The sequence below is a fragment of the Atta cephalotes genome (genome assembly GCF_000143395.1).
Source record: "Atta cephalotes unplaced genomic scaffold scaffold00022, whole genome shotgun sequence".
Lineage (NCBI taxonomy): Eukaryota > Metazoa > Arthropoda > Insecta > Hymenoptera > Formicidae > Atta > Atta cephalotes.
In genome coordinates, this window is record NW_012130086.1 from 3,168,243 (window position 1) to 3,182,694 (window position 14,452).

Consider the following 14,452-nt stretch of genomic DNA (forward strand, 5'->3'; position numbering starts at 1 on the left):
AAGTACGTTGCCATACTCAACAGAGCGATTCTTTTGTTTATTTCAAGTAGAAAAGTTCAAATAAACATGTGTCCTAAATGGCTTAGTTTTCGAAATAAAAAAGTATCGCTCTGTTGAGTATGACAACATATTTAACTAACATTTTATATATGCCTTTACTATGATTAATGACATGTTAGTAAGCAATTTGGGTAATAGCATATTGCACAAATTGCATAAATAATAGAGTTCTTTTAAATAAAATTTTATAAATATATTAATAAAATAATATAAAATTTTATAACATATATATATTTATAATGCGTGATGCATATGTGCGCGCATGTGTGCGTGCGTATGTGTTTGCGCGCTAAATAGTATAAATTTTGATAAGCTTATATTGCAAAATTTTTAATAAAAACATTTTCTAATATTTTTTAGTATTTGCCGTTATTATCGTATTTATTTGTACTATCGGTCAGCATTTGTGGAATAGTTTCATTATTTTATCAAAAAATATATCTCACCTACCAATTATGGTGGAATATTTTATCGATCAAGAAAAATATTTTTATTTAATTTTGTTGCACTTCTACGCAATTACATACATCGGAGTATTTGCGATATTAGCAATAGGAACATTGCTTCTTACGTATCTTCAGTATATCTGTGGAATATTCAAAATTGCTGGGTACGGATAAAGATATACGAATAGTCATAATAATTTAAATTGTAACCAAAATTTAACTTTAACATCATATATTTAAATAACGTAATGTATTATAAAGTTTATGAAATTATATATTTTTAACTGAAAAATTGTGTCATTCAATAGATTGCTGTAAAATTATACAAACATTTACAGCTATCGTATTGAGCATGCAATAAACATCAATATTCGACAAAATATTACGCCGAAAAATGAAATTTTGATGAACGAGGGTATAATTTGTGCCATCGATATTCACCGACAAGCTATGAAGTTAGTATTCACGCTCACAACATATAAGTAGTATGATTATTATTATTACATAATTATACAAATAACATAATTATACAAATAACATACTTCTATTTTTGAAGATTGTCCAAACATTTGATGTCTATATTTGAAATAATGATGTTTTGTTTAATAATAGTTGATGTAAGTTGCTTAACACTAAATCTATTTCAAGTAAGTTTTCTGTTTCGTATTCTAATATGTGAAAATGCATGCAAATGCTGTTCCGAAATTATGTATATTACCAATCCTGTTTAGTAAGCCAATAATGCCAGAATTATACATTCCCAATAATAATAATTATTATATAAATATATATTTTGTATAAATAATATTAAAAAATAACGATGTATCGTGAAATTAAAAATAATGAATATGCATTGCAATAAAAAATTCAATAATGTTGAAGATATATAACATAAATTTACTAGTAGGGAAGACCAGTTTCGTCGACACAGTTTTCACAATATCGGCATTAGATTTTTTAAACAATTAATTATTACAACTAAAATATATATGACAGAACTTTTCTTTACATTTTCATATCAGTAATGGTTCTATACACTATATAGTTTCTTTGTAATAAATGAAATTTTGTATTGTAGTTAACTTGCCCCGATATATGGAGTAAGATTGATACATATTACAGTATAAATTGCCTCTATAATAAACTAACATAAGAAAAGTAATAGAAAAGTAATAGAAATAAAAATTAGATATATATTTTTTAGTAAAAATTGTCTCTTTCAAATTTATTTTATAATGATCATAAAGCAAAATGTTGTTACAGAAAAATAAGTGTAAATTATTTTAATTCTACCCCGTTTTATTACTTATAGAAATATATTAAATATAAAGCATCAGAATTAAACGTTTACACGTGAGATATAGTACAAAGCAAGTTAACCTTATTCGTGAGGATGTATGCCGAAATGATATTCGTGAATGATAACATATAATCTTTGCAATGAAAAACACAATTCTTTAATACAGACAATGTAGGATACATTGTCAGTAACATGGTAGAAGACGTAATGCTAATGTTATATGGCGTTGTGGCAATTGAAGGATTGAGATAAACTCTGGCGGAACGCTAGAAATTAAACATCTAAAATTAGAACTAAAAAATGCTAGTCCTGCAAGGGAAAAAAGGGCACGTGTTTTGATGCTAACTATTATTGTATAAATGTATGTATAAATATATTGTATAATTGTATTATTGTATAAATGTACGAACATATTGCGTTCCTTGATAGAATCTATCAAAATATAAAGAACGAAAATGGATTACAACTAAATTAAATTTAATTCAGAATGAACTTGTAATATATGTACATATATATAATACGTAATATATATATGTTAATACTAGTCATTATGTGCGTTAACGCTTTCTTCGAACGGCAACACAGCGAATCTGGAAGCCGATCTCTTATAGGAACCGGTTGCAGTTTTGACAATTGCAGTTCTGACAATGTTGCCATCTACTGGACAGACATTTCAAAATTCTACCAAGCATTTCATGGGAGAGAGTGGAATTCCGTTCTCTCGATAAATTATTGTCCGACATGAAACATGGGGATTCCGTGGCTACAATTTCATTTTACATGATGTTGGAGTAAATAATTGTTCGCTCAATGTCTCTAAAAATGCTGACGCATTTGCTCTAGATGCTGTTCGATAAACAATTTGTTTGCATTTGCATAAGATTAAGCTCTGGATAAGACATCATAGTATCACTAATAAGAAAGTGTCCTCAAATGTAACTCATATCACTAGGATCAGATGAGATAACTATTAGTGGTCTCGAAGGATAGCTTCTACTTGAGACACAAACGTAGACGTCTTCTCGAAAGTCAGTGGTGTTTCACCGATTATTCTATAAAAATGCCTTTTAAAAGTTTTGACAGTGGCTTCCCACAAACATCAAAGTAGGGTGCGTGTGATAGAATAAAGTATCACTTGATTCGTTTCTTGGTCATTTTGTTTATAATTATGAATTGATCCTGATTATATAGAGTTCTAAGCTCTTCTAGCTCACGATTGGTTTCTGTAAAATTAGTTCCATTATCTGAAAAAATATGTGAAGGTTTTACCTCTGCAAGCGATAAAACGCTTCTATGCGTTAAGAAGCGTTAATTAATTAATTAAAACAATTATTATTGCATAAATAAATTGAAATTTTTGAGTCAAAATTGTATTTATGTCTTTAAAGTGCCGCCATTTCATTAATTTTCAACTTTTAACTTATTTTTTAGGTTCATCGACAAGATACTGTCATACAAAATAAGAAACCATTGTTTTTGTTTCATACAAATACAAAAGGCATTAGATTTTCCACCGATTCATGATTCCAAGGTTGCGTCATTATTAATTTATAAAAGTTACAAAATAAACTACATTGAAATAAAAAAAAATTTTTTTACTCTCTAATATATGTAGTAAAACAAAAAAATTTTGTAAACAATTACGATTGTATACTTAAAAAAAAATTCCTAAAAATGACCTTTTTTTAGCGATTTACACGAAGCGACTCTTTTAAATGAAACTTAGGAAGAATTATCTATCTTTTATCATAAATGGAATACAATGCTAATTTGCAATGTTAATTTGCTTCTTAAATGCCAACGAACCCCAGTCGGCCCCACTTTTATTATAATTTAACAAGCAGTAGGGGAGATCGGGGCTTGGCGTAAAAGGCAAATTGGCATTGCATTCCGTTTATGTATTTATGATAAAAAAAATAATGAAATAGTTACTGCAAAATAGTTACTGCAAAAATTTTTTTATATAAATACTTTTCCCTAAGTTTCATTTAAATTTTTTAAATCAAACAAGTGTTACAATAGAAAAAGAAGAAAGTTTGATTAAGAGGGCGCAAATAAATTTTTTAGCGTTTCATAACTTCATATTAATGTCTTTCGTTTTTGAGAACATAAATCTAAGCGATGATAAAAGAAAAGTGTTTGTTAGTACGTTATTTTGAGTAACAATTATAATTTGTTACAATAAAGTAATCAAAATCAGACGTATATATTAAGACGTATATATTATATAATAAGTTTGGAGTACGTTGACTTATATCATAAGAAAAGATTAGGTTAATTCGTTGCACTGCATGTGTGAACATTCATTTATAATTTAACTCTGTCACTTTATATTTAATTTATAATATTTCCATATTAAAATAAGATAGAATTAAAATAATTTACATTTACTTGTTTTTCTCTTCAACAAACAATATTTTGCTATTTCATGATCATTACAAACTTTGAAAGATACAATTTTTATTAAGAAGTATATATTTACTATTTAATTTTTATTTCTATTACTTTCCTATTTATTAGTTTTTGTTAATTTAATATACAGTTATCATAGAGGCAATTTATAATGTGACAGTTTATCCTACATATCGTGGCAAGTTAACTACAATGAAGCATGTTTGTATTTCATTTATTGCAAAGAAACTATAAACAGTAAATAAAACCATTATTGGTATGAAAATATACAGAAAGATTCTCTCTATCATACTGATATATTTCAATCATAATAATTAATTTAAAAATATAATGCCGGCATTGTGAAACCTGTGCCAACAAAACCCGATTTCCCTTATAGCTGATCTTATCTCTGAATTCTTTATACGTTTTTCATATTTATATATCAAAAAAAAACATATCTCCATACTTTTTATGGTTAATATATATAATATTGCCAAACATTTTTTCGATGCTACTTAAATTCATCATTATTCTTAGACTAATAGTAAAAAAAAATGTGTATGTTTCCACATATACAGAAGATTTATAATCTCCTTTAAATTTGTATCTTAGATATTTCAGATTAGTTCATCTGAAAATATTATCAACGAATTTTGCTCACCATTGATGTATGCGGTTTTCATTATTTTACATATGTTTCTATCCAACAATATCGGACAGAATATAATAGATCACAATAATTACGTATTCTCTACTGCGTAAGAAACATTTCATGATGAGTATATGAATGTTTGCACTGAAAGAACTATTTGCTAAAACTCAGATGGCCAAATGCAATGAATTTGCAGTCATGTCAATAATTCTTCAAGCAATTAATTCGATAAACTCGGGACAAGGTGATCGAGACAATATTATGTTTATAGCAAACTCACGTTAATTCGAATTATATAACAAATTGATGGCAACATTAATTTGCTATTCGTGAAAAAGATAATTTTTGATAGTAACTTTATAATAACTGGTGTTGCTAATTTATAATTGATAGCAAAAGTGTTGTTTTTATGTGCCTCTTAAGAATTGTTTCGTCAGATATAAAAAGTAATGTAATTGCAAAACAAATTAGTAAAGCTGAAATAACTGATACAGAAAGTTTCTTTTGTCAATTAGCGAATCGCTATCTATGTACAATACATAATACAATTTCACAGGTACAACGTTCAGTGGTATAGAGCTCCGTTACGTATACAAAGAATGATATTATTTTTATTACAAAGAGAAACTAAGATGTTTATTCTGATTGTCGGGGGATTATTTAATGCATCTATGGAGTGTTTTGCCACGGTAATATAATACGAACAATCTATATCTACTATATTATAAATAAATATTGTAAAAAGAGATATCTTTAATTGCAGTTAGTAAAGACTTCGGTATCTTACTTTACTGTCATATATTCTACGCGATGATAAAATAAATATGAATTTAATAATAGAACATAGTCTTTATCTTTTTCTAATTTGAAGTATTAGAAAAAGATAAACAATAGCTTAAACCGAGATTATAATTAATCTTACATTAATGAAATCTAAAACGTTCGTAAACATAGTGTAAGTAAAACTGTATATTTTACAAATATAAACAATAGATTCAATTAATTTATTGTAGAATCTATTATAATAATATTCAATAGATTAATAATATTCTAACATTATATTTTACAAAATATAAAGCAATATGATAAAAAATGTTCAATTACCATGTTTTAAATTGACATAAGATGTATTAATTACGATCTATACGGAAGCAAAAAAATAGAGGTTATTTATCTCAAAGATCAAATGTATCATGTAAGAATTTATACGGAAATGAAGTTATAACATCAAAAAACAAAGGATGCGCGTAACTTCTGCCCTTCGATAAAATTCGAAATGTCTTTTATTTTTTCTTTTATTACTATATATCTTTCTTTTATTTTTATTAAAAGACAAAAGTCATTCAAAATTGTCTTGATGTCAGAGAGATGCCTTAATAATTCACATTGCAAAAAACAGTAAAATATTAATGAAATTGTGATCTCACAATGGATATTTTGTATAGCCGCATACAAATTATACAAATTATAACATTCACATTAAAAATTTACATTATAAGAGAGAATATCAAGGTCGATAGAAAAGGAGAAGGGATAATTGTATTCGTCGACTGCTTTGTCGTATCTTGGACATCGTGATTCATCTAGGTATTCAATATTTTAGCTTCAATAGAATTCTATTGCTCGTTATGGGCTTCTATCAATAGTGGACCTATCAATCTAAATTCGCACAATTTTAATTTATTTTCTTCTCTACTATTCTGATATCAGGTATTATATTTCAAGTAAGAACAGAGTATTGTAATAAGGTACATTTTGCAAATCTTCATTATCAAGTAATCTTTCTCATTATTACGTAATATAAGTGCTATATAAATTTATAATTTGTTTATAAGCGTATAATTAAGAATTACTTCTGGAATTTCACAACGCTAATAATATCAAAATGTATAAATAACATCAATACTTCAAATCTCATCAACAAGGTCCTATCTTCTACGTCTTACTTTATTTTTTGCATGATATGTTACGATTCACTTCAGTTTTCAGTTTTCAACATCAAAGTTGTAAGTTGACAACTTACAGGATATACATTTGCATCATCTTTGTCCAGTGAATTTTTGTATATTACATACCAAATTTAATATATGCAACATTTGTTACATAATATTATATAAAAACAATATATGAAATTATTGAAATAAAAAATATTGAAATAGGTAAAGGATATATTAATGCAACTTGAGCATATATGTAATCAAGTAAAAGATAAAAACGAAGTTGCTATTATAGACTATATAATTACAACATAGAAGAATATAATTACTTTGCAAGACGTCACACAATTATACTTACAAGTAAAACAATATTTTCAGATCTATTTACAATTAACATGTAATTTGTGATTAGTACTTCTAGATATTATTATGTATATGATGTTGTTCGATATCTCTGATTCACGACTTCTAATTATATCGCCTAATCGCATCTATGAAAAATCGATGAATCCACGAGATGTCGATTGCTAAACGACGCATGCATCACGCGTAATCGATTAAAAAAAAATATCAGATCATCTTGGCAACAAAACAAATTGTTGTTTTCGTTTTCTGCACTCGCTCATGGAAGGTCATCATCGCGCTACTGCTAAGATCCTTTCCGTAGCCGCTGTAAACACGTTCGCCCGCGCTCGAGGCATATTTTTAATAAAATTTGGAAAGCAGAGAAGATTTCATCTTTCTCGACCGTGTGCCCTCGAAGTATTAATTCCGCGGGAAACGCTCGGATCGTGATCGCCTGGCCACACCATTACAATTTCTTCGTGCGCTCAGTAAGATCGCCAACAGATGTATTGCACAGATTCTATTAAAGTATTGCCGTACTGAGTTTACAATGATTAATAACATATTAATATGCAATAACATATAGCACAAATTGCATAACTAATATACAAAATGGTAATTCTAAATAGAAATTAAATATATTAAATGTATTAATGATATAATAATTTTAAAGTATATTAGTACATACGTGCGTACATGTGCGTGCGTGCGCGTGCGTGTGTACGTGCGTGTGCGCCAAATTGCATAAATCTTGATAGGCTTATATTTCAGAATTTTTAATAAAAACGTTTTCTAATTTTTTTTAGTATTTTGCACTTCCGGATCTATTTGTATTATCGGCCAGCATTTATCGAATAATTTCATTGTTTACCAAAAATATATCTCGTGTACCAATTATAATGGAGTATTTTATCGATCAAGAAAAGCACCTTTATTTAATTTTGTTGCACAGCTTCGCAATTATATGCATCGGAATAGTTGCGGTATTAGCAACAGGAAGAATATTTCTTACGTATCTTCAGTATATTTGTGGAATATTTATAAATTGCTAGATACGAATGAAGATGTAGGAACACTCTAAATTTTTTGAAATAAAATTTCACTCCAAGAAAGATGAAAGTTGAGCCAGTTCGGCAAGAGTGGATTTTTTTCTTCACTTTTCGCAGAAATTGAAGTTTGACTCTTGCTTGGAGATTTTTCATTGTTGAAGAGTGATTCTTCACTCTGTAAGAATGAAAATTTCACTCCTGCCGGACTGACACAATTTACTTTTTGGGAGAGAAATTTCACTCCCAAGAATTTAGCATGAATAATTATAACAATATAAATTGTAATCAAAATTGATCTTTTAACAATATAATATATATAAAGAACATAATATTAATTAAAGTTTGATAATTATGCAGTATAAAGGAGGTCGCTCTTGATTATGATGTCAATGTCATGTCCTTGAGAAACCTTCAGAAGATTTTAGCCGACGCTCATTATTCGTTAAAAAGTAATTAACAATTAAAATTAATTAAAATTAATTAAAAATAATTGTCTTATTACTTTGTATGAAAAATCGGATCCTTAAGGGGAGGTATGGGACGAATCGATTAAGAGAGTATAACTTTCCATTATACTGCTTCATTAACAAAGTTTATGAAATGATGTATTTTTTTGCTGAAAAATCGTCGTTTAATATACTATTCAATATACTGTATAATTATTATAGGACATATACATTTGCAGCTATCGTATCGAGCATGCAATAAACATTAATATTCAACAAAATATTACGCAGAAAACTAAGATTCTGATGAGCGAAGGCATATTTGTGCTGTCGATAGTCACCGACAAGCTATGAAGTTGGTACACATCTACAAAATAGATAGAGTAGAGCGGGGCTGATTGCGCATAGCGGCAAATTGGGTAAATACAAATACACTGAAAAAAACGTTTGATTGAAAATGGACAATTTCAGATTGATGAATATAATTAGAATTTTCTGTCCATTTTCAATCACACATTTTTTTCAGTGTAAATAACGAAAATATATATAGATACATCTTGCGTAAGATAGTACATAGATAGAGATTACTGTGCTTAATACAATAATCCGTGTCTGATCAACAGCCAAACAAATGCGCTTTTTCGTATATGAAAAGTAAAATTATTAAGTGAATATTCTTTTTGATCCGTAATAATTAAAGCCTTTAATAACAATCAAATATTTTTTAGATGTAAGTAATTAATATGTTTTTTAACTTTACTGTTTAAGTTGCTATTTTATCTACTGTTTTTCAGTGATAAAAAATGTTTCATCAATACTGGTACGGAATTTGGTGAGCTTAGTATCCCGTAACTCAGCTACTTAAATGAAATTTGTCTTTAATGATCCTTTTTATTCTATGTTAATGATTATATGTTGAATTATTATTATAAAGAGTAGAGATTATAGCTTTTTTAATTTTGTTAATGTTAAAGCCTTTAAAAAAGAGAGAGTTACAAATTATTATTACAAATTATTATTACAAATTATTATACATTTAGAATGAAAATAATAAAATTTCGATCAATGTACACATAATTCTTTCATGTTTTTAATGGTATGTACCCTCATTAAATGGCTTATCTTCATGGCTCAACTTATCCTTCGAGGATGAACAGTATGCCATAGGAGCATATTCATCCACTTGCATCCTTATAATTAATTAACGTAAATATTTTCATATTAACAAAATATATACGGACTTGAAAGTAATTAATTAATGAGGCAGATAAACACTTTAAAGCATTTACTGTTAGTCGTAATTGTGTAAAAATTTATAAAACTTAAAGTGACAGAGTCATAACTAGCCCCGCTTTCCACTAATATGTTTATTATAATTATATAAATAATATATTTCTGTTTTTTAAGATTGACCAAATTGTCTGTTGTTTGATGTCTATAGTCGAGGTAATGATGCTTTGTTTAATAGTATTTAACGTAATTTGTTTAACCCTAAATACGTTTCAAGTAAGTTTTCTGTTCCGTAATATATAAAATTGTAATATATAAAAATGCATGCAAATGTTGATCCGAAATTATATGTATTACCAATATTGTTTAGTAAGTAGATATCCAGAATAATGCCAAAGTAAATTTCCAGTAACAATTTTTATTATATAAATAATTTAAAAGTAACAAATATAATATGTAGTAAAATAAAAATTATAACAGAGAAGATGCATTGCATTAGAAAAGTCAATAATGTTAAGATATATAAAATTAACATGAATTTTCTAATACATTTAAAACTTAACGGACAAAAATGCTGATCTGTATTCTTTGTACGATCTTTGTATTTATTATTCTAAGAAATATGTACTATTTTATTCTTTATAATTAATATATACTGCAAAGCATTTATCTAATTTTACATAACTTTATCATTATTCTTACGATTAATAATAAAAATTAAATTTATTTACAGGGTGTTTCATTTTAAATGATATGATCGATTATCTCGCGAATCGATGATTTTATTGAAAAATTTTTTGAAGAAAAGTTATATGGCTTGAAGGAGGATACCTGATGAAAATGTGGACTTGATCTTGAGTGACCTTGTCAAAATCAGGTCAAGGTCATTAATGTTTTTTTAAAGTGAATATTATATTATTTTTTACATATTTTTGTAGTTTATCTCGAGATCTTTTCAAATACTATAATAAAGTTACGTTTTATTGAGTTATGTTACTTTCCGAACTTTTTGTTACTTTATGGAGCTTGAAAGTTACAGAATCGCCGGCGTTATTCGTATACGCATGTGTGAGAACGAAATTCTTACGTGCAAGTATCTCCGCGATCTATTCACTTCTACTTGATATACACTCACTCCAACGGAAATGAGTCCGATTCTTCCCTTGAACGATTCAACTTCTTTTCAACTTCTTTTTTTCGTATACCTTTTCATATCAATTTTTTTTAGATCATTAGAATTTTTCGAAACTTTTTTCAAAATTAGCCGCTTACAGTTCAAATGAAATCATTGATATTATTTTTGTATTTGGTGAAGCTGGAAATTATTGTAGAGTAGAAAGATTGTATCGTAACAGGTTTCTGTTTAGACTTTCAAATACAATGTAGATAAGAAGAATTTTATTACGAGAGCGTAAAAGAATCTGTAAGAGAAACTGCAAGCAAATAAATGCTGAAGATGACATTAGTGATCCACGTGTATTAGCAGTGCTAGCAATGATAAATTTGAATCCCCATGTTTCGATTAGAGAACTGCAACGAACTAATTTAGGAACTCTTTATATCACTATGTGGAGGATTTTAAAGACATAAATTTCATCCCTACCATATCTTTACTCCACTACTTTAATCCGCGAGGTAATTAAAAATGATATGAGGCTATGAAAACGATTTTGTCGTTGGGCATTACAAGTGACAAGAGAAGATCCAGCTTTTTTCCAGTACGTTCTCTTCAGTGATGAAGACTTATTTCATAACAATCGACAACTCAACAGGCATAACTATCATTATTGGTTCATATATAATCCTGATACTGTTTCTATTATAAAGAGAAACTAAGGTATTTACTTTGAATTTAGATGGAGTATTTAATGCATCTATGGAGAGTTTCCGCATGGTAATATAATTTTAGCAATAATTTATACCTATAACCATATTACAAATAAATATTGTAAAAAGAAATGTTTTAATTGCAGTTAGTAAACACTTCGGTATCTTATTTTACTGTCGTATATTCTACGCTGTGACAAAATAAATATGAATTTAAATAATAGAATGATAAAAACATATTTAATGAAAAAAAACGACAGTACTCATATTTAGAAAAAATGGTGTTATTTTAGATTATTTTTAAGCATGTAGTTTAGCTATAAGATTTAGTGAAGAAAAATATAATAAATTAACAAAAATATAATAAATTGTCTTGTAACAAAGATATTAGTATATTAGATCGTCGCAATGTATTAATAAATTAAGTATTTTATGTATTTATACTTAAAAAAATCACGTAATTCCATTTGTTGTAGCTACTTCTTTTAAGTAATAATTCTTTATCTGCAATTTATCGACGTTGAACATTTTTTTCTCCTAATTAATATAATAATTTAAATAGTTAGAAAATATTAATGTATTCGCTGGATTTGAAGAAAACCGAAACGTGTGAATAATTCGAATAATATGGTATAGACAATTATTGTACATTTATATCATATGTAAAATCTTTTTTAATTACGTAGAAATTCGCGCACCAATTTCTGCGCTATGTATATCTTCTTATTGTCCATGTATTTTGCATTGTATTTTTTAATTTTGAGAACCCGATTAATTTTTATATTTTTATTATAAAATATTTAGTTATTTGAAATTTTCGTCAGTCAATAACACAAAAAATGTAAAAAGATAAATGTGTAACTACTAATAGACAATATTTCTACCTAGATAGTTAATACACCAAACTGTTAAAAATCGCTGATCATTAATTGATGTTTAACATGTCATTAATTTAATGCAATTATTCTTATAAACTTTACCAGGCAGATATCAAAAAGTTAAAATTAAGAGATATTTCTGTTGAAGATCAAATGTGACTTATGAATGTGTGTAGAATGAAGTTTCAAAATTGAAAAAGGAGGGATGCGCCTAACTTTTCTGAGGCTTTTCAATAGCTTAAATTCATGAGACAGACTCATCCGTTGTATTATCTTATGCGACAAATTGATTCCGTATAAATAATGTTATAAAGAATAATAGTACGCGGATCATTCAGAAATTTTCTGAATCCAATTCTGATCTTATACGGACTGCACATCTGGGTATTATAGTCAATTAATAAATTTGCGTTAAAATTTATTTAAAAGAAAAACATTATATTTAAACGAAATATTTAAAAACGGAATATTTAATCGACAAAATTGAAGTTAATAATTAAAGTGTAACAAATTAACTACAGTCGTGAGATTTGTATTTCAGACTTTTCAAATTATTTATATTGATAGAGAAAGACTATTAAAGAAGCTTTAATAGTGTAATAGTTTGTAGAAATAAAACAGAATTTTCTTTTTTTTTCAAATGCGAGAAATGCTGTTTTATTTCTACCGAACATATATCTTCTACCGAACATATATCTTCTTATGCTCATATTTGATTCGTATTTTTCTCACTATGCAGATAATATGATAATAAAATAAGATACTGAAGCTTTTATCAACTGCAACTATATTATTGCGTTTACTTTTAATATATTACAGTATATTCAAGAAAACATTCAACAACACTATATGATCTTATTGTGACTCTAATGAACAAACAGCCATCAACATTCAGATGGAAATTTCTGACGTCTTTTATCAATAGGAAGAATATCAATTCTCTGGATGTACAAGAACTTACATACCGTATCATCTATACCTACGTAAATTATTAAGACAAAAATCGATAATTTGAGAGAAAAATAAAAAAATTTACAAATAATTTTCAATATTTTATTTATTATGTAAATCATACTAATGATATTAAATATTTGTTTCAGTTGTAAGAAATTTGTAAAATGAAACTTCTTTTCATTGTCCTTCGTGAGAGACACAGTAGAAAATACGTATTTGTTGTGATCTGTCATATTTTGTCCAAGAGAATTCGATATGAACAGATGTGGAATGTAAACAATTGCAAATATCATCAAGCATAGCAATAAAGCTTCTTTAATAGTCTTTCTCTATCAATATAAAAAATTTGAAAAGTCTGAAATACAAATCTCACGACTGTAGTTAATTTGTTACACTTTAATTATTAACTTCAATTTTTTCGATTAAATATTCCGTTTTTAAATATTTCGTTAAATATAATGTTTTTCTTTTAAATAAATTTTAACGCAAATTTATTAATTGACTATAATACCCAGATGTGCAGTTCGCTATAAGATCAGAATTGGATTCAGAAAATTTCTGAATGATCCGCGTACTATTATTCTTTATAACATTATATAAATGGAATCGATTTGTCGCCTAAGATAATACAACGGGTGAGTCTGAAATTAAGCTATTGGAAAGCCTCAGAAAAGTTAGGCACATTTTTCACTTTTGAAACTTCATTCTACGCACATTCACATTTGATCTTCAACAAAAATATCTCTTAATTTTAACTTTTTGATATCTGTCTGATAAAGTTTATAATTTAACAATAATTGCATTAAATTAATGACATACTGTTAAATATCAATTAGCAATCAGCGTGATTATTTTTAACAGTTTGATATATTGACATACTTTATATATATATATATATATATATATATTAGTTGTTGGTTAAGTAAATTATTTT

At 27.2% G+C, this 14,452-nt stretch overlaps 2 protein-coding genes across 2 annotated transcripts; both read left to right on the top strand.

Moving 5' to 3' along the window:
* Positions 1-515: 515 nt before the first annotated feature.
* On the top strand, positions 516-1,237 carry LOC105619603. Its single transcript, XM_012201121.1, has 3 exons — positions 516-670; positions 845-961; positions 1,063-1,237. The coding sequence occupies exons 1-3, from the start codon at positions 516-518 to the stop codon at positions 1,235-1,237; spliced, it is 447 nt and encodes a 148-aa protein (XP_012056511.1).
* A 3,629-nt stretch (positions 1,238-4,866) lies between these two features.
* On the top strand, positions 4,867-5,666 carry LOC105619604 (odorant receptor 67b-like). The gene is made up of 3 exons (XM_012201122.1): positions 4,867-4,958; positions 5,409-5,541; positions 5,616-5,666. The coding sequence occupies exons 1-3, from the start codon at positions 4,867-4,869 to the stop codon at positions 5,664-5,666; spliced, it is 276 nt and encodes a 91-aa protein (XP_012056512.1).
* Positions 5,667-14,452: the final 8,786 nt, after the last annotated feature.

Excerpts from the sequence above, each read along its gene's own strand:
- LOC105619604 (XM_012201122.1), top strand. The coding sequence starts at position 4,867 with ATGTATGCGGTTTTCATTATTTTACATATGTTTCTATCCAACAATATC. Across the intron at positions 4,959-5,408 it reads AATTACGTATTCTCTACTGC|GTACAACGTTCAGTGGTATA; the intron begins GTAAGAAACATT and ends ACAATTTCACAG. Across the intron at positions 5,542-5,615 it reads CTATGGAGTGTTTTGCCACG|TTAGTAAAGACTTCGGTATC; the intron begins GTAATATAATAC and ends CTTTAATTGCAG.
- LOC105619603 (XM_012201121.1), top strand. The coding sequence starts at position 516 with ATGGTGGAATATTTTATCGATCAAGAAAAATATTTTTATTTAATTTTG. Across the intron at positions 671-844 it reads GGAATATTCAAAATTGCTGG|CTATCGTATTGAGCATGCAA; the intron begins GTACGGATAAAG and ends AAACATTTACAG. Across the intron at positions 962-1,062 it reads ATTCACCGACAAGCTATGAA|ATTGTCCAAACATTTGATGT; the intron begins GTTAGTATTCAC and ends CTATTTTTGAAG.